The 20,583-nt window shown below is 48.5% G+C and overlaps 1 protein-coding gene across 1 annotated transcript; it reads left to right on the forward strand.

Annotated features, from left to right (window-relative positions):
- Nucleotides 1–16,005: 16,005 nt before the first annotated feature.
- Nucleotides 16,006–20,383, forward strand: TMEM247 (transmembrane protein 247). The gene is made up of 3 exons (XM_030311785.1): nt 16,006–16,122; nt 16,792–17,130; nt 20,195–20,383. Exons 1-3 carry the CDS (start codon nt 16,006–16,008, stop codon nt 20,381–20,383), a joined length of 645 nt encoding a protein of 214 aa, XP_030167645.1.
- The last annotated feature ends 200 nt before the right edge of the window (nt 20,384–20,583 follow it).

The raw sequence follows: 20,583 nt of genomic DNA on the forward strand, positions 1-20,583 counted from the left end.
CAAGGGGGATAATCTGGCTTCCACCCCCTCCCACACCACTGAAAACGCCTAGTCAATATCCACATTCAAGTGTGTAGTGGGCAGTTCAAACTCAACATGCCCCAAATTAAACTTCCGATCTTTGAACCCAAACCTTCTTCCCCTACGATTCCCACCATCTCAGTTGAGGGAAACAGCATGAGGAACTGATAACATAACGAGAGATTTGAAGTAATCCTTTTCTTTCTCCCATATCCCACGGCCCAATTCATCAGGCATTCTGTTGGCTCTACCTTCAACATATATCCAGAATCTGACCCATTTGACCACTGCCAGTGCCACCATCCGGACTTAAGATACCATCGTCTCTTGCCTGGGTCATTGCAACAGGTTTCCCTGCTGCTACCCTACCCTCCCTATAGTCTGTTGTCAATGCAGTAGCCAGAAATTTTTTTTTTTATATATTTTTTAATGTTTATTCACTTTCTGAGAGAGACAGAGCGTGAGCAGGGCAGAGGCAGAGAGGGGGAGACACAGAATCCAAAGCAGGCTCCAGGCTCTGAACTGTGAGCATAGAGCCTGACATGGGGCTTGAACTCACAGATTGTGAGATCATGACCTGAGCCGAAGTCAGACGCTTTAACCAAATGAGCCACCCAGGCACCCCAGAATTATCTTTTTAAAAGTGTAAGTTAGACTGTGTCATTCTTTGGCTCAAAAGTCCCCAGTGGCTCCTCAAAGTCAAAGTCCTCCCCACATCTGCTAAGTCCTGAAAGAGGCCTCCACCCTACACCTTATCTCCTTGATGTTATCTCCCACTATTTTCCCCTCACTCCCTTCCCTCCAGCCATGCTGGCTTCTTCGCTATTCCTAGAACATGTCAGGCACATCCCACCTTAAGGCCTATTCACTGGCTATGCCTTTCATCTGAAATACTTTTCCCCCAGATCGTTACATGGTCAACTTTTCACCACTTTCAAGTCTTCGCTCACATGTAACTTTCTGACCACCATATTTAAAATTGCAACCTCTGTCCAACATTCCTGATTTTCCCCTTATATTTTCAGCTTTTTTTTTCCTTTATAGCACTTACCACCTTCTTGGCATGCTATAAAAATACTTATTTGTTATGTTCGTTCTTTATTAGCTGTCTCCCCTCACTAGAATGAGATCATTTACTGGTAATACCCCAAAGTCTAAGAACAGTGCCTGCCACATAGTAAGCATTCAGTAAGTATTTGTTACAAATGAATTGAATCACCAAGGTCACCAGTGAATTTCTGCCAGGTCCAAAGGGAACGTTCTGGTCTTCACCTTTTTGGATCTCTCTGCAACTGGGACACTGCTGACCACTGCATCTTCCTTGAACCTCTCTCCTTCAGTTTTCTCCCCTCTTCATCTCTGGCCACTCATCCCTGCTTATTTACAGGTTTCTCTCCCATTAAGTACGGATGGTCCTCCCAGCTCTATCTTTAATTCCCCCTCTTCCCTAGTCCTCTCACTCTCCTTAAACAAGGTCATCCACTCAAGGCTCTGACCACCACCTGAACATAGACTTACCTAAACTTCATACATTCCGACAGAACTCTCTCCCCCAAGTTTCAGAGCCATGTAGCTAGCTAATTACCAGATAATCCCAAATTCAATATGTCCAAATCTGCTCCTCTTCCAGAGTTCCCTTTCTTAGTGAGCACTACCTGCCCAACCATCAAAGCCAGAAACAGGGAGGAACCCACATCACCCCTCCCTCTCTCATGCTCCACATCAGATCATTCACCAGCCCCCTTGTTTCCACCCATACTGGTCTCACCCCTCTAGCCCACCCTCGATGCTGTCCCAACATGGTTGCTCCATCAGGTTGTTCCCCTGCTTCTCAGCCATCTACAGGGCAAATCTGAACCCTTTCAGTCAGGAATGCCAGGACTTCACATGGGTCCTCCACACCTGCCTCGTCTCTAGCCCATCCCTCCTACTCTCCACTCCAACAGCCCTGAACTCACACTCACAGACTCCCCTGAATGTGCACCCCACCAGCCTTTGCACATGCTTTCCCTCTGCTGGTAAAGTCTTCCCCTGCCTATCTCCCTCTAGACATCTCATTCTTCAAAGTTTGCTCAGGCACCAGGTCCTCCTAAGGCCTTGTCTGATTGCCCCAAGCAACCCGAAGCATTCCACCCATTCTCTGGCCACATTTTGCACATGCCTCTCTCTGCCTTGGCAATTACCTTGTAGTCTTGTAATTCTAACAACATTCCCTATTGACCTCCTAGGGTGGTTGTGAGGGTCAAGTGATAACAGGGGAAAGGCTTGACAAGCTGTAAAACCTCAAACAGATGTTAGTCATGGAAGGAGACTGGAGCCCATAGTGAGGGATTCAAGGATACAATACAATGAGATTACTACTATCACAGAGCTATACATGTGGAAACTGAGGCTCAGACCCTTCAAGCTTCACTGAGGAGCAAAGGGCAAGATGACTTGGATCCAAGCATATGCTGGTAACCGAGGAGTATTAGTCAGAGATCAAGAATAGGAAGGGGCACCTGGGTGGCTCAGTCAGTTGGGCCTCTGACTTCAGCTCAGGTCACGATCTCACAGTTCGTGAGTTCAAGCCCTGTGTTGGGTTCTGTGCCAACAGCTCAGAGCCTGGAGCCTGCCTCAGAGTCTGTGTCTCCCTCGCTCTCTCTGCCCCTCCCCTGCTGGTACGCGCACACTCATGTGCGCTCTGTCAGAAATAAACATTAAAAAAGAATTTTTTAAAAAAGGAAACAATCCCTTCTTGCTCATTTGTTTATTAAACAAAGACAGTGTAACACAAGGAATTTGTGCTTACAGAATGGGTCATGGAAAGAGTGGGGGATAAAAAGGCTCCAGGCTGGGCTGTCAGACAGGATGATCAGAATCTCGCCATGCAACCTGCCTGCCAAGGGAGCTCCCACCTCTGCCGTCATCAGGATGACAGAGAACCGAAGACCATCACACAGAATTATTGAAGTCAAGAACACACCATCTAACCTCCAACCCCAGGACCAGGGAGGCACTGCCACCCCACCAATGTGCCAAGACCACTCTTGGAGGTTGTGGCTGAACATCAAGTCACGACTGCAGGAACATCCACACCCCAAAACCACGCTGGTTCCCAGCAAGAGCCAGAACAGAGTGAAGATGGCCTCCCCTCCACTTTCACGTCCAGAGAGTGCATTAGTGCCCTACGGACAGAAACTACTTTAAATCCAGAACCCTCGGAGCAGGGGAATCCGGGAAATGCCATTGTTAGCTTTCCAGCCCCTCAGGTACAGGAAGGCACAGGGAAGGAGTTGGAAATGGATGCCAAGTGCCCATCTACCACATCCACCAGACAGCACGGGGAGGGAAATGCAATAAATGATACATATCTTATTATGGCGAAGTTCCTCTCAGGGGAGACAAAGTGATTGTTTGCCTGTTGGTTGTTTGTTTTAGAACAAAGAACTAAAGGACATCGGAGTTCCTGGGGAAAAGATAAAGTTTTTCCTACTCTGAACTGCTGAAAGCCATTTCTCACGTGGTGGCATTCCTTAGTGGACATCGTGTGATGTTATACGTGCAGTGTCTTCAATGAAAGCTTTAGAGCATTCTAAAGCAGGGGAGCATTCATGGCTGGTCCTCAAAGCGGCTTTTGCTAAAATGCAAAGGCAGGACATGAACATGGATGAGGACCTTGCTTGTCCCCGTATCTGTCACTAGATTGCCCCCTCGGTCGGCCCCTTTCAAACCACGCTGCTCAGAGCCTGTGGGTTTGCAGAGGCCTGGGGACCGCAAGTTCTTACCACTAGAGCAGCCAGAGTTTTATCTTCTTGTCTCGAGTCCACATAAAACAAGTCCTTTGAAAACAAGGATTTAATTGCTTTTTAAAATGTTTGAAAATTAGTCTTCGACCATCTGTCATAAAAATTATTTCTTATGGTCAGCTTGTGGGAGGGGCCACACCGTGGGCAGCGTGAGCTTTGATACTGGCTCACAAGACCAGAATTCTGTTCAGCTGATCAAGACTGATTCAAAAGCTTTTGAGAGGCTGGAGACGGCCAGTTTTGATGGGGTCTTTTCCAGATAGCACAGTCGGTGCATTGTTCTCCAGCACTGACCACAGAGCCCAGGTCCAGGCTGAGACCGCGACACAAAAGAAGTCACAAAATGTCAGGGTACAGAAGGGGCTTGGAGGTCCTCCAGCCCAGTGCCGTCACTTTACAGATGAGAAGATGGAGGTCGGGAGGGAGGGAGGGACTAGTCTGCCGCAGAGCTGGGCGGGCTCTCCCTCTCCACCAGACTCCTCCTTGTGGGTGCTCACACCTACCTTCTACTGCCACTGCTCCGTCCATGTCCTGACTGCATCTGTGACTCCCTCAGAATTGAAATGCATACCTTACAAAACTACCAGTGTTCTCCTGCACGGTGCTGAGCATTTACTAGAGATTAGGGATTCCAAGAAAACTGCTGCAAATAAATGTCTCCATCAATCATATGAGCGGCTGTCCTAAAGGGCCTGAATTGGAGAAACAAAATGCCCCCTTCTGCCTTTTGCTCTTTCCCAGAAAATAATCATTGTTGTTTCTCTCCTCCTTCTTCGGCAGAACTCCCGGCCTCTATTTCCCATATAGAGCCTGCCAAATGTGGCTAGACCCAGAAAAAAACAGCTGAAGCCTGGCTTTGCAGGGAGAGGACACCAGCTCCTTAGTGACACTAAGCCCAGCCATAGCCAAAGATCTTTCCACCTAGGCCCAGGTCAGAGGTCAGCAGGCCCAGTTTCTTAAACTGATTGTTGGTAGAGGCCCAAGTCCAGACTCAGGGTCAGGGTGGAGAGCACGTTCTGAAAGGACAAGGCACCCAGAGTGGTAGAGAGAGCTCATTCAAGCAGGGCCATTGAAAGCTTCTGTCCTCCTTCTCACTGGTCACCGCTTCTATTTGGCCAAAGGAACCCAGTCCCCTCAGGTGGAAGACCTGAAAGCTGAACTTTCTGCCCACACCAGGCTTTCTTCCTTGGCCTTGCCAGTTTCTGCCAGGGTACCACCAGCCTCTCGTCTCAGGCCTGGACTCAAGTCCTACTGATCTTCGTGCATAATGGCCCTTATAATGGTCCCTTGGGCGCCATCTTGGTCTCACACACTCTCCTCTCTGTCCCAAACGGCTACCTTCGGTCTCTCCAACCCTCTCTCATACATAAATGTCCACATTCATCTTCCTCATGCTACTTGACAGGTGAACCTTGCTCATAAACTTGCAATATTCTCCAAAGTATTGAGCCAGGACCTCAAGGCCTTCCATAATTGGATCTCACACCAAGTTCCCACCACGGGCAGACTTGCATGCGTGTACACACACAACTTCTGATTAAGCCAGAATGATGTGGTCCCTGTTCCTAGGAAGTGTTCCGTGGATTCCTGCCACTGTGCCGCCGTTCCCACCATTTCCCCACCTGGCATACCGTCCCACCAAATGAACACAGGTCAAAATCCCTCTCATCCTTCTGACCCTCCCTCCTCCTTCCATCTTGGTCTTCCTTCCAGGCCCACAGAGAGCCCTGTCCATCTCGAACGAACACCCCATTTGTCATCGGCACCATCTACATGAAAGTGGCATCTGGCCAACTGGCGAGTTAGGGCCTGTGTGTTATGCCCACGTTGCCAAAGCAGGAGCGATGCCTACAGAAGTAAAAGATCTGTCCCCTCAAGTTTGCAAGGCAATGGGTTGTTTGAGCAGAGCTGGTCCCGGTGTCCAGCCCAGCCCTCCCCAACCACTCCTGCAATACCAGAGGCAGAGGAGCCAGGGTGCTGAAAAGAGAAAGAGATGGGGAGGAGGGGGGACAGCACTCACGCTCCAAAGACCCTGAGGAGAAGCAATGAGTAACCGTTGGCTCCCCAGTCAGCCAGAAAAAATAGGGCAAGCTTGGCCTGAGGAGGCCTCCAGCACAGCGCCCTCCATGTAAGCAGCCACACCCAGGGCAGAGGAGTGGGCGGCTTCATAGGAACAGCCCTGTTGCCAGGTGGTAGAAATATGAGGGGACAGTGTTTCTGGTTTCCTGGGAGGTAGCACTGAGGCCACTGCCTATCTTTGCATGTCTCTGTGTTATCACATTGACTTGGGGGAGTTCAACACCGTTTGTTAGACTGGGTAGGAAAACACAGTAGCCAGGCCTCCCAAACAGGGCGCCTTTGTCCACAGCTGACACCCTGGCGCAGAGCCCAGCTCAGATTCAGGGGAGGATTTAGGTCAGAAGGAAAATGGGGGTGGGGGTGGCCGCAGCCTTAAAATCTGTTTTAGCACAAGATTAGGGAGATGTTTCCCTCTTCCCACGGTCACACCCATGTCCCCTGGAGCAGGGGGAAGGGGAGGCCTGGCCTTACCTTAGTAATTATGCTGAATCTGAGGAGAAAATATTGGTAGGTCTTATTAATTCTGCCAAAAAGCTGTTTGGCAACCTCCCATCGTGTTAGAAAGACCGAGGCCGTTTTGTTAGGCTGTTAACCTCTTTTCAGTCAGTTCGAGTCAGAAAGCCTTTACTTACCTCTCTTAAGGGTGAAGACTTGCAGAGACGTGGCAGGAGAGAAGCTTCCAGTCAACTGGAGAGGTGGCCACAGAGCTGGGAAGGATCTCCAAAGAAATGAGCTCTAAGAGGCAAAAAAAAAGATGTTGTCCTGAGTCATTTAGAGTGTGAGGACTGTGTCTGCTTTATGTTCATTTTCCACAGTGTTTCAAGAAACTACTGAAAGAGGGTTTATGAGGGGCAGTCCCCTCACAGCCAGCTTCCACATTTTCCCTTTAAAGACGTCTTCAAAAAAAAGCTCCTTTTCACAGGGATCAGCCAGAGAACCCACCTCGAAAGCCAATTCTTATCGCTCATGCGCATTTATAGGGTTGGCAACTAGGTTCAGATCCCTGCATCTTTTACAAAAAGGGGTCACACCTGCGCAGGCCTGGCTCTGGAGGGCTGCAAGGTGTGTTCTCCTGGCCTTGACCGCCATCTTCTGGACAAAGGTGGTACTGCCGCCAGGGAGAGGCCTCTCCTTGGTCACAGCAGCTTCTGGAGCAAACTTGAAAATCAACCAGGGGAGGGCCGTGAAAAAAAAAAAATCACTTTTAACTGCCAAGAAACCAGTAATTGATTTCACATGCTACAGCAAAGATGCATTGAATGATATACTTCGCTGTTGTTTTTTACGCATGTCCAGTGTGTTTTGCCTTACTCATCGCTCAACAAGCTCATAGTTGAGCACCTACTATGTGCCAGACTCCATGCTAGGTGATGGGGTGGAGATAAGTTGGATAGTTTCTGTCCTAGAAAAGAAAAAAAAAACCTAAAGTCTTTTTCTATGAACGTAAAATGTCTCTTAAAAATTTAAGTTAAAAAAATAAAAAATAAAAAAGCCTGAGTTTCAGAAGTCCAGAAACATGAGAGCCAATAGTAACATTTCACTGTGATTAGTGTCATGAGGGAGATGTACCACGGGACACAATACTCAAAAGAGAAAAATCTGCTGGGAGCAGAGAGAGGAAATGGTCCCATGGGAACAGAGAAGGTGACACTTGGGGGTGGGCAGCAGAAAGGGAGGGCAGAGAAGGCTCAAGCATGTCTTGCTGAGTCCTACCACTGCCTTCACTCCCCATCATGGTAGGCAGCACTGTTAGTAGGACCCTGGTGACCGGGACCCTTGCAGGGTGTCTAGAGAAGGGGAGAGATGGAAAGTTATGGGGTCTGGTTGGAGATGACTTGGGGGGGCTATTAGGCCCCTGGCTCAGCCCGTGGGTGTGGGACAGTGAGCCCTAGGGCCAAGAGGAAGTAAGACACCAGATTGGCTTTGGTCATCAGTTTACCACTTCACAGCCGCAACATGGGCAAATCGCTGAACTTCTGTGAGCCACAGTTGCCTCCCACACAAATAGGGGTGATGATAATAATCCCTCCAGAGGGGAATTAAATGTGGCAATGCACACATGCGGAGCCCCAGCCCAGGCCTAGCACACACAGCCCTTCATAAATGACTGGCTGTGGTGGTGGCAGGGCATAGTGCCAAGGTCCTAGTATGGCTCTGTAGAGCTCTGTGCTCACCTGTTCCCAGAGGCACCCTCACACCTGCCAGATATTTATGATGTATTCCTTCCCTCTCCACCCCCAAAGTCCTCCCTGGAACACAGACATCCACAAAGCCAGTGTAGACATTTGGGTTGCCACCAGGAATTCTCTGGATCTGGAACCCCTTCCAAGGGTCTTGTGGGTCAGCTTTTCTGGGTGGCCTTCTGATAATTCTGCAAATGGTCAGAATTGGGAATCTCTGGAGAACGGAGCTGAAAGCCTCCCAGTGAGGACAAGCTGGACCACAAGGGGGCAGTATTGGACAACCCCTGCTTCACAGAGTTGGTTCCCCACCTCTTGTCGCCAGGGAGGAGGAGGATGGAGGGGGACAAAGATGAGGAGAGTAAAGGTCTTCCCTGGAATAAATTTGTTTTATGTTAACTTATGTGAAACGAAAGAAGAGTATCAGATGAAACATTCAAGGAGGATTTTTGAGGGCAACTTCAACAACGTGAGGGGAGACCTTCCATCACCTCATTCGGCACGCTCCAAAAGGCCAGCTGGGGGCAGTTCTAATAGCAGACGCACCACCACCTGCAAGCCCACCTGTCATCAAGTGGAAACAAGGATAATGGGCCTGTAGGAAGCAGGGCAGGCCTAAATTGCCCCAGTTTTTACACACAGAAGCTGCATCTTTGGAGTGTTTCAATGACTTACTGAGATCGTGGCTTAGCCAGTGGCACAGCTTGGGCCAGAACCCCAGGACCCCTACTCACCAGTGCAGAACATTTTCCACTGCACTCCACTGGTCCTCTTCTCTGACCCCAAATGGATTCTCGTTGTTATTGAGAGCCACTGTGGCCCAGGCTGTAGGTCTCCATAGCCCTTTCAGCTCTGAATGATGAAAATCCAGAATCTCAGCCTTAAGAAGGTTCTCCATTGGAATATTCCTCCCATCAAGAGCTCGAACCTGGTTAGAGCACAAGAGCACCTATATTTTGGTTTCTCTGAGGTCACCACAGGTGGGCTTTGCTTGAACAAGCCCAGTATATGAATGGCCATTGGATTTGCCTATGTTGTAGATTGGGGGAAAGGAGCTTTGTGAAATGATGCACAAAATTCCTTGAAATGGCAAAGTTCCTGCACCCATCATCCTACTTCCCAAGCATTTAAAATAGAGTTAAAGGGACAAGGGTTTAATTTACACCCAGCTGTGTGTGAATCCCTCGATTGCTAACTCACCCACATCAAAGTCGAGGGATCAAACAGGAAAAGTGGGTAGGAAGTGAGGCCTCTGGTTCAGCTGGGCGTGTAGAGACAAACAGGAAAAGATATAGTTCCTTGACCTTCTGGTCTGCCTGCCTATGTTACGCTCACTAGCCAGAAGGGAGCCACAGCCTGGCCAGGGGCCAGGGGCCACACTAACCCATTCGGTGCTACCGTGAGTGAAGCAGTATGCCCTGCCTGCACCAAGCCCCTAATCTAGGGGGAGAGGTGAAACAAGCACCAGATCATGTTAACACCAAGCAGCCAGAGACACAAAGCACACAGTTTCACAGGTGGCAGTGGCTGGAATGGACCCCAAAGGTTGCAGGGACTTTCATAGTCAGAGATAAAGGAGAGAGCATTCTATAGGCTGACAAAAGTGCCAGCAAAAAGCCTGGAAGGCAGGAAGGCTAGGGTGTTTTTAGGGAACAGAGAGAAGCACCCCTTCTGTCTCCATCCAGATTATGTATTCCACAAAGATAAGAACTGCATATGATGATCCTTAGTGCTCCCATCAGTAACTAGCACAGGGTCAGGAACCTGGAAGGGGCCAGTTATTGTTTTGGGTGAACTTCTCAAAAGACAGGACATTCCCCCAGGGCATTGGAGTAGCTATGTTGAAAGGGAACTGAATTCCTGGAACTGCACACACTGCAGTGTTACTGCCTCTGGGCTGCAATTCTACCCTTCATTGCCTTGGTCTTGGTAATGAAGCCAGAGTTTATAAACATTCCTCTTGCCCGTGCGCGATGTTATGCTTTGTCAGTAGAGGGCGACGGAGAGACGTCACAGGAAAAGGTGAGTCTTCTCTTTTCTTGATCCCTCAATGCTGCAATGCTCGCTCGTGGGCACATCCGATGACACTAACCTCTCGAGAGTCTCAGGGGCACCTAAGGGACAGCTTCACAACAAGCTGAGGTTCTCTCCAGTGACACTCTGGTAAGTTCAACACCGAACCCTAGGTGAATAGTGAGTTTTGTTGGCCCCCCACTAGGCAGTTTCCTGCTTACCAGCCTTGACCTACTTGACCTTGGCTTTAGTGAACTTTTATACTGTTCAGTGGCACCAGCCACACCCTCTCCAATGAGACCTGAATCTCAGCTTTAGAGAGACACCTCTCCCATTTTATTCCTTCCTATATGTTTAGAGTTCTTTTTAGCTCTAAGTAGTCAATCTCCTGTCACTAGGTAATAATTCTTGATAGTCTACCTTCCCTGTTGGAATTACCATGTGGTTTCTGTCTCCTGATTAGGCCCCGATGGATAAAACACTCACACACATATATACAGACTCTTTGGAGGGGCTCCTTGCTCCCTCCTCAGATGGATTCTCCCCCCTCGTAAATCCTCTGAGCATCTTGAGTCACCTCCTCCTCTTGAATATCCCTGGTATCAATCAGGCTTCCACCAGGAAGACAGGAACCATCCCAAGTATTTCAAGCAGGAAGGAATTTAATACAGGGACTCTGGTGCTTAACAGTCTCCACCTGTTCCTAACTGTCCCTGTGGGCAGGTGACTTGGCCTTTCTGAAACTCAGTTACCACTTCTATAAGGATAGAGATAAAAATAACACCTAACTCATATGGCACCTCTGAAAACTTATGTAAAATAGTCCATGAAAAACTCCCAGGGCCTGGTACATGGTTAGTGCCCAAGAACTATAAGCTATTATTAGTGTTACTATTATAATCCTCTAAATGTTCCAGCACATCTGAGCTGAAGGGTCCCAAAGCCACATCACTGTATCTGAGGCAGCCAAGAAGGGAAGAAGACATTTCAGCAGTAAGACTTCCATCCCCAGTTGAAGTAAAGACTGGGGAGGGAGTCAGAGAGTAACAGGATGATGTGTAGGCTGGATATGCCCCATTGGCTCCAATCCCTGCCTGTCCTCAACCAGAACGAGTTTTATACCCTAAACTTCCTTCACATACACTGAGCACAGCTCTCTCACCCAGATTCCTTTTAAAATTTTTAATTGAAAATGTAATATATGCATATGATTTTTTTAAACGTCAGAGTACAAAATGCTATGCAGTCAAGAATGTCTCCCTCCCACACCAAACCCCCAGTCCGTCATCTCTCCCACCTCAGAGACAGTCACCATGAGCCAATTTACTATGTGTATCTCCAGGCATATTTTAGGCATATACAAATATAATATGTTTTCATATTTTAATACATACGGGAACACCATTTTTGCTTTTCCACTGAATAAGATATCTTGGAGAGCATTCCATATTTGCACTGATGCAGCTCCCTTATTCATTTTTTTCTTTCATCTTATTCTTTTTTAAATGTGCATAGTATTCTTGATATGGATACAGCACTAAGTATTTAACCAGAGCCCTTCTGGTGGAAATTTTATTTCTCCCCGGTCTTTTCCCGTCATAAACAATGTTGTCAAAAGTTATCTACTGTACATAATGACTTCTTTATTTTTATGAGGTAGAAAAATCATCTCACCTCTTAGAGTTGGAGATCCAAAGGCCATCCTTATGGTCTAACATGACCATGTTAGGAGCTGAGAACCTGCATTCCAGACCCATCTCAACTAATCATGTCCTTCACACACAGGCACCAATTTCTTCACCTCCCTGTGTCACTCAGGTTCCTTGCTTGTCAGGCAATAGTGGTACCTGCGTTCAATGGCCTCACAAGGGCATTCTGAGGACCAAATGAGACAAGGTGCATGAAAGCTGGTGAGCACTGTGCTAATCCACAAGCCTCTAACCAGGTTATTGGCCAAACCTACAGTTGATATGTTGCTCGAGGACTGTGCCCATAAATCCTCAACATGCTGCCTGGGGCACCCAGGGCTCCCTCTAAAGGAAACGTACCCTCCCACCCCATCCCACCCCCACCCCCACAGCTCCTGCTTACGGACAACCCTAGGCTGCTGTGCACTGTGTGTCCCTGCTCCCCCCAAGCTTCCACTTCACCTCGGGACTGAACCTGGCTGAGGCACACTGACCACAGGCTCCCCAGTGGCTAGAATGAGAAGCGGTGCCCAGACAACCCAACTCATTCTGACTCTTGTCTTTGGAAAAGTCTACTAGGAAGTCATGAGTGACTAAGATAGTTAGGACAAACATAAGACGGAATACACAGTGAGAGGCCGTGCAGTCAGGGCCCTGGAGGGCCACTAGAAGCCACAGTTCCTGAAACGAGTTAGCTGAATACGCGGAAGCTATGAGGTAGGAAAAAAGTGGAGAATGCTGGTAAAAAGAGGACACAGAGAAGCAGAACCACCAGAACCAAAGCGTTCTAACAGTGACCAGCTCAGCTGCTGAAGCCAACATGACAAGGCCCTGGTGAGGCCCCGTCATCCAAGTCCCTGTTGGGGTCCCGTATGATCCTGTCTCCCTCGCTCCCTCATGTGACTTTACCATACCCTGCCTTTCCCTGGGCACAGCGGAGGAGGAAAGACCCTCTTCGTGCTGCCAGGAGTGTGAAACCAGGCCAAGGCTTGTGAGACCCATATCCCCAGCTTCCTGCAGAGTCCCCTAAATGACAGGTGTGTGAAGATCTTACCTCAGGGCAGGGGAAATGGGAGTCATAGATTCCATTTTGCTTTAGAATATACTGCTTTGCTGAAATCGATGCAGCTACATGGAAGTCAGCCTTCTGGGAAAAGGTCAGAGTGAAGAGGGGCAGAGAGCAGAAATGGAGAGGAAAATGGATAATAATTAGCAATTGAGATTTTGCTCATGCAGATCCTTCCCTCTTGCCTGAATTCCACCCACCCTTCATGTCACCTCTTCCACTAAGCCCTCCCTAGCCGCTCCAACCATATTAGCATTGGTCTTCTTACTAACATGACTACATTGCCTTAAGGGCCCCAACTCTTCATCTTGCCCTCTAGCCATACCACATATGTTTTTTACCATACCTTTTACTGTATGTCTTTCCAGTTCTTCCCACTAAAAAGGCAGAGTACATTTCTCCCACCTTTGACTCCCACCTTTGCAGGTAGTGGGCAAACCACATGGGTTTGGCCATATGACCACCTTATATTATTGGCCAATGCCAATAGCTCAAGATGGAGGTGATGATGTGCCAGTTCCAAGGACCCTTGTGCTTCTTCCATTGCCATGAAACGAGCATGCACAGGCTAACCCACTGTTCCCAAGAAGAGGATGAGGGACATGTGGAAGCAAGTTGCCTTGGGCAAGCCCCCTGGTTGAGCCCAGCCTAGATCAGCCAATTCTTAGATGCCTGAGCTAAATGCATGTTTATTGTTTTATACCACTGAGATTCTATGGTTCTTTGATAGATAGCTAATACAACTACCCATAACCCTTATTATGCTTTTTAGTACTTGGTGATTTTTAAAAACTTTATTTGAGAGACAGAGAGAGAGCTGGGGAGGGGGAGAGAGAGAGAGAGAGAGAGAGAGAGAGAGAGAGAGAGAGAGAGAGAAAGAATCCCAAGCAGGCTCACACTGCTAGCATGGAGCCTGATATGGGGCTCGAACTCATGAACTACGAGATCATGACCTGAGCTGAAATCTAGAGTCAGACACTTAACTGACTGAGCCACCCAGGCACCCCAGTACTTGGTGACTTTTAACGACAGTTCATTATTTGGTCACACATAATTGTTTCTTTGGGTAGCTCTCTCCTAGTTAAGATCGCCAGATTTAGCAAATAAAACTGCAGGATCCCCAGTTAAATTTGAAGTTCAGAAAAACAAGGAATCATTTTTTAATATAAGGGTGTCCCATGTAATTTTTAGAACATATTGATACTAAAAACTATCTAAAATTCAAATTTAACTGGGCATCCTCTATTTATCTAGCAATCCTACTTCTAGTGCTTAAGGCAGTATCAACATCTTACACAATAATCTTGCCATAGTTCTCCTGGTCACCATTAAAGTGCTGGGAGGGAAGAGCCATGGTTTTCAAACTGTAAGATTTGCAAGATGGCAGAACTTAAGCACTTTCTCCTCTCCAGTGACAAACCCACTATGATCATGGTGATGATGACGACCATTGCCTTAGCCCCTATAGAGGCAGGTAGTGGGCAAATATACTTTCTTGTCTTCATGTCAGTGCCACAGTGTAGGGAAGTGGCTAAATCTTACCCCCATTTCTAAATGAGTACACCGAGCAACAGACGGATAAAATAACTTTCCCTTGGACAACAGCTAGGGAGAGTAGTAAAGCTAAAACTCAAACACAATCCTTTCTCTTTCCGTAATGCAATTTTGCCTCCAGCTACCAAAAATGCTTTTTGTCATTTTCACAAAACTGAAGAGGGCAAAGTACATTCCCCAGTCTCCCAGTTTCTTTGCTGGTCTCCCTCAATCCATTCTATGAATAATGGGAGTTGTACCAGTGTGCTAGGGCTCCCACGATAAAGTGCAAAGTCACTGGGTGACCTGAACAACAGAAATGTATTTTCTCACTTCTGGAGGCTGGAAGTCCAAGATCAAGGTGCCAGCAGGGCTGGTTCCTTCTGAAGGCTGTAAGGAAAGGGTCTGTTCCAGCCCTGTAGTGGCTAATTTTGTCTGCACCTGACTGGGCCGTGGGATACCCAACTTCTCAGTGTGTGTGAGGGTATTTCTGGAAGAGATTAGCATTTAAATTGGAGGGCTGAATAAGGCAGAAGGCCCTACCCATTGTGCATGGGCATCATCTCATCCTTTGAGGGCCTGAGTAGAAAAAAGTGGGAGAAAACTAAATTGGTTCTCTCTGCCTGAATGCTTGAGCTGAGACATCGGTCTTCTCCTGGCCATGGACTGGGACTGGAATTCACACCACCAGCTTTCCTGGAGGTCCCACTGGCAGCCAGCAGATCATGCCACTTCTTCACATGAGCCAATTCCTTATAATAGATCATATATATGTATGGCCCCTATTGGTTCTGTTTCTCTGGAGAACACTGACTACTAACACAAGGCCTCTCTTCTTGGCTTGCAGATGGGCTTCTTCTCCCTTATGTTCACACCACCTTCCTTCTGTGCGTGTCTGTGCCCAGATCTCCTCTTCATATAAGGACATCAGTCATACTGGATTAGAACCTACCCTAATGACCTCATGTTAACATAATCACTTCTTTAAAGGCCCTATCTCTAAATAAGGGCACATTCTAAGGAACTGAGGGGTAGGGCTTCAACATATGAATTTGGAGGGGAGACACAATTCAGCCTGTAACAGGGTTTGTGGAGCCAACTGTAACTCATCCCAATACAGTCTGCTTTTAAAAGAGGGACCCTAGCAGGGGATGGGGGGCCGCCTGTGTGGCTCAGTCAGTTAAGCGTCTGACTCTTGATTTCGGCTCAAGTCACGATCTCATGGTTTGTGAGCTCGAGCCCTGCGTTGGGCTCTGTGATGAGCATGGAGCCTGTTTAGGATTCTCTCTCCCTCTCCCCTCCCCTCCTCAGTCAATAGCCACACATACATACATACAAATAAAAGAGGGACCCAAGGGAAGACATTTCAAATGATGGAACTCTGGGTTTCAAGTGGTGGAATTGTAGTTTCTAAAGCAGTCCCTAGGGTAGCAAAGACTCATCCTGCAGTTCTTCATACTGGACCTCAAAGGTGTGTCACACCCTCTGCCAAAGGGGCCCTAGCAACTAATAGAATGTGGGTTATTATGAGGGCAGGGGATTGTGATGGTGGCCCACCTGTGGAATCCAGCGAGACCAAATGTCAGCACCTCAAAAGATGTCCTTTGGCTGCAGTTGACAGCATTGTAGTTTTCTGGATGGCAGCAGAGGACAGGGAATCAGTGGAAGCCCGGGGAGCAGGAGAAAGCGGCCCAGCCTTCCCCAAGGTGGTGCCTGATGACCCCATGTCTGAAGGGAAGTCAAGGCCTTCTTTGGTAAGGGGGGGGTGCCTCATTTCACTGCCCCAGCCTGTCCCTACACAGGGAGGACAGTGTTGAGGGAACATGGGATCGGAGCTAAGTGCTAGGGGATCCCAGAGAGCTGCTAACAAGAGCAGGTGATGTGCACCCCACCCCCACAACTGGCCCCCAGCTGTCACCAGGGACCAGGTAGTCCTTGATGAGATTATGAAGTCACAGGAAGCTGGCTTTGGTCTCTCCCGTCTAGCGCCCCATTCAGGGCCTTCTCCTCCCTCTGTGACTGGGATCTGGCTCCCCCGTAGCCCTTTTTTGTTGGTCCTCTATGTGGAGGTTCCTCCCTCTGTAGCCCAGAGAGGACCGGGTGTATAACTGGCCTCAGAGTTACATAGAGTGGGGGGTGGGAAAGTTTCACCAGTGGTGATTGGAAAGTCATCAGGAAGTCAGACTTCTACCTCAACGCCCCAAGCCTCCCCCTGCAACTCCAGGGTGCCATTCCTTCCCGTCAGTGTGCCCTGTCCTTCCGTGTAACTCCAGGTAAGTGCACCTCTGGTTAGAACTCTAGATCCTTACAGGTCATAGCCTCTTTCACACGCCCCCGCCCACTGTGGCCTGGGGCTGTAGATGTGCTGTGGGGGAATGTGGGCGGCCCCAGGCCCCTGAATTGCCCCTTCGCTTTTGCTCCAGGAGGCGGAGTCCCCGAAGCCAGACTCTTCCTACCACTACCTGGAGGAGATGGAAGCTCGCGAGGACGGAGGCTGTCCAGGGCCGCCCAAGTCACTGTGCTCCAAGGCCGGTCCCACCGCCAAGGGCCAGGCGGGCGACGCACCCGAACTCGAAGAGCTGCCTCCGGCCCCGGCCACCCCCGGGACCCCGGGGACCGAGCGCAACGCCGAGATGGAGCTGGAGAAGGTGCGCATGGAGTTTGAGCTGACGCGGCTCAGGTACCTGCATGAGGAGAACGAGCGCCAGCGGCAGCACGAGGAGGTGATGGAGCAGTTGCAGCAGCAGGCCATGCCCCGCCTGGTAGGTGCCGGGAGGGTGGGGGCGCTGGCCAGAGGCCCTCAGGTCCCCCCCGCCCGAGGGCTGGGGGCTGCCTGCATGGGGAGCCCGCCTGACCTGCTTCACCCCTGCACCCTGCCCCGGGTCTAGAGATGGGTTGCCCGGCTGCTTTAGAGCTGCCCTGCTCGGCTGAGATCAACTCTTTAAGGAGAGTTGACCCTGACCCTGGAGGGGGCCCCAGAACCACCTGTCCACCCACCTGTCCGCAGCTTCCCTCCTCAGGGAAAAGTCTTCAACATCTTTTCACCACTCTCTATTCCTCTCTGCCTGTTGTGTAAGAGATGTGAGCCCTCCTGCAGTCTGGCCAGTGGATTTTGATAAAACCATCACCTTCCCCTTATCAGAGCTGCATTGGTTCTGTTCGCTCTGCCTTGTTGCCATCGAAGGCTTAGACGTCTTGTGGCAAGAAATGGGCTGCTCTCCCCTAACCTGTACTCAATGGGGATAAAAAAGCCTATTCTTGATGAAATGGGATGTGAAGGACTTAGCACTGTGTGATTGGGCCACCACAAGTCCCAAATTACACAAGACGCCATTGTTTAAAGCAGGTTGCCCGGGCTTTCAAATCAGACAGGATTGGTTAAAACTCTGTTTCTCCCGTGTATGAACTGCATGGCATTGGGTGAGTTACGAATCCTCCTCGAGCCTCGCTCTGCGCATCTGGAAAGCAGTACCTACCTCATAGGGTTGCCGTGAGAATTCAGTGATAGGCTGCATGTGAGGTGCTTTGCAATGAGCCTGGCAGATTAGGTAAGCGCTCAATAAATGTTAGCTATTACCGTTTTTATGCACTCACGCAATTCACTTCTTGACCCAAATGCAACAACTTACATTCATCACTTGGCAATTTTATTGGGATGTAATGTATTAGCCATGCTTCCCAGCTCTGGGTCATCCTCAATTCTGAGAAACTTGCCTTCTGTCTTTATCCAAGTCATCACTGTAATTGTTGAGGAGGATATGACCTAAAGTAAATACCACTAAAAGATCTCCCTACAGGTTAGCAATGTTCCATTAATCACCACCCTTGCGTCACATTTTATCCAGCTCACATTTCTCTACCTTGTCCAGAAAAACTATCTTGAGACAGACACACCGTCAAACAGTTTCCCATAATTGTTATTACACTACCTATAGAATTTCCCTAATTGACGGGTCAATTTTTTTTCCCTAAGAAAATGAGATTGGTTTTGCATGATTTGTTTTCAATGAACACATGCTGGCTTTTAACAATTAATCATTTTTTTTCTTGCTCACAAAATGCCTGCTTAATTATACACCGAATGGTTTTGCTAAGCCAAGTCAAGCTGATGGAAGTGGGATCTCCAGAATCCCATCTTTTTTACTCCCTCTTTAAAGAAAAAATAGAACAAACATTTGCTTGTCTCTAAGATTCTGGCACATTCCTCAGATTTTTGATTTCTCACAGGTAAGTTCCATGTCCAGGCTTGGGGTTTTATTCTCAATATCCTGGGATAAAATGTGTCCCGAGTTGGACACTGAAACTACTTAAAGCACCTGTGGTTAAGGTACTGTGCCTTTGCTCTATGCTTCCTTCTAACCATATTTGTTTTCCCTTTTTTTAGTTTGAAAAGCTTACTCTTGTTGGATGAGCTGAAACCCTGGGTGTATGGTCCTATCTGCTGTCTGTCTTCTGCTCAAAAGATAGACCGTGGAAAGTGTTGTGAAAAGTCTAAAAGGTTTCACAAATGCATGTCTGGTTGTCAATATCATAATTATCACCCATCAGCATTTTAGACTGAAAGCATATGCTGGCTGCTTTGGGGCCGCTGGAAATCCATGGACCCAGAGCCATAGCAGGTCCATAGGTGCCCAGTAGGGCCCATGCAGCCACCCCTCCCTCTAGAACACTGGGTTTCTTCCTCTGCTCTTCAACCTGCCTTGCTATTCATTTTGGAAATGGCATTCCTGGAGTCATTTTCTGCCCCCTCGGGTTTATTTATTTGCCCTCACATTGTATGTGGTTACTCCAACAATGGTGTGTCCGAAACTGCTGTCTTTCATAATCGTTTACAAAAGTATTTCACGTGTTGTGCATTTATTGACAGGTAGAGAGCTGACTTGATTTTTAAGCCCCTCCCCACTCTCTTTTTCTGGATGAATGGGTGGGTAGATCGATTTCATTGTATTGAAAAGTATCTCTGTCTGTTTCTAGCCAGCTTGGGGTATCACAGCTCCTGCCATCTGCCTGCTTACAAAAAAACATGGCATGATTTTAAAAGATATTTTAAAGAATAAACCATGGGTGATGCCTTCTTAACTACAGATCAAAATAGTTATATCAGCTTTTTTGCTGTACTTCGATGTTGATGCTTTCTACAGTTAAAATGGAGGCTTGTTGGATCTCAGTTCTATAGATTCCAGAAATGAGCAGCAAGAACACAGGCAGAATCAGCCAGAACTAACTTGAGCTGCTTTCCTCCTCCTCAATACCGTGAGGGTTTAGGGAGGCTCTATCACCTGTCTCTCACCACCTATCCCCCAGGGAGACCCAACCTTAGACTGATAGACCACAGACTGACCCTGTGAGACATATGCCAGTACAAGAGGTCAGAAACAGTCACTTGTGCCCAAGGGACATCCTCTCATTGTGCCGCTGTCCAGAAAACAAGGCTGAGTGTCAGGGCAAACCATGCAGAGAACATTCCCAAGAACCCAGCATCCAGATCTGGGGACCTCAGAGTCGGAGAGAGACTGCCACCTGTGTGACTCAGCCACAGCACAGAACGCACAGAGAAGGGAAGGTGTCACCTGGAGCCTGGCTCAGGAAGGCTAAAGGCAGACTCAAGAAGTGAAAACCCATGAGTTCCTCCACGTGCCAGTGACCTGACTAGGAATGTTTCGGTTCTCGGTCCACTCTTCCTCTTGCGGTCTTGTGAGCGGGGGATGAGGAAGACAACCTGCCCCAGGTCCCATTCCGGAGGGGACAAGAGCAGGACTGACACACATACCTGCCTGGCACCCGAGCCCGGTTTGGCCAGCTCCACTCTCTTCTTTCCCCCCACAGTTCTCCGGAGGCCTCCAGGATCTCCTGCTCCCCCAGAACCAGTTTGCCATGTTCCTGTACTGCTTCATCTTTATACACATAATCTATGTCACCAAGGAGATGGTCTTCTTCCTCTTCTCCAAGCACTACCTGTTCTGCATCGCGGCCATTCTGCTCTGTTTGATTAAAACTTTATGGTCATACTTCTAGGTGCTTTCGCTCCCTCCATCACTGGGAACCTCCATGGGTAATTAGGACATGATCCAAGTCGGCCTGTGGCCTCCCTGCCTCCTCCTTCCCTCATACGAGCCTCCCTCCAATCAGAACTGGCTGTTAGGAAAGGCTCTGTTGTCAACCATTTACATATTAGTGTGAAGAAATGCATTCAGGCCTCGTTCTAAGCCTGGGTT

Source organism: Lynx canadensis, chromosome A3 (assembly GCF_007474595.2).
Source record: "Lynx canadensis isolate LIC74 chromosome A3, mLynCan4.pri.v2, whole genome shotgun sequence".
NCBI classification, from domain to species: domain Eukaryota; kingdom Metazoa; phylum Chordata; class Mammalia; order Carnivora; family Felidae; genus Lynx; species Lynx canadensis.

Bases quoted from the DNA above. Each gene is read 5' to 3' on its own strand.
- TMEM247 (XM_030311785.1), top strand. From the start codon at position 16,006: ATGGCAGCAGAGGACAGGGAATCAGTGGAAGCCCGGGGAGCAGGAGAA. The intron at 16,123-16,791 runs GTAAGGGGGGGG...CTTTTGCTCCAG, and splicing joins GGAAGTCAAGGCCTTCTTTG to GAGGCGGAGTCCCCGAAGCC. The intron at 17,131-20,194 runs GTAGGTGCCGGG...TTCCCCCCACAG, and splicing joins AGCAGGCCATGCCCCGCCTG to TTCTCCGGAGGCCTCCAGGA.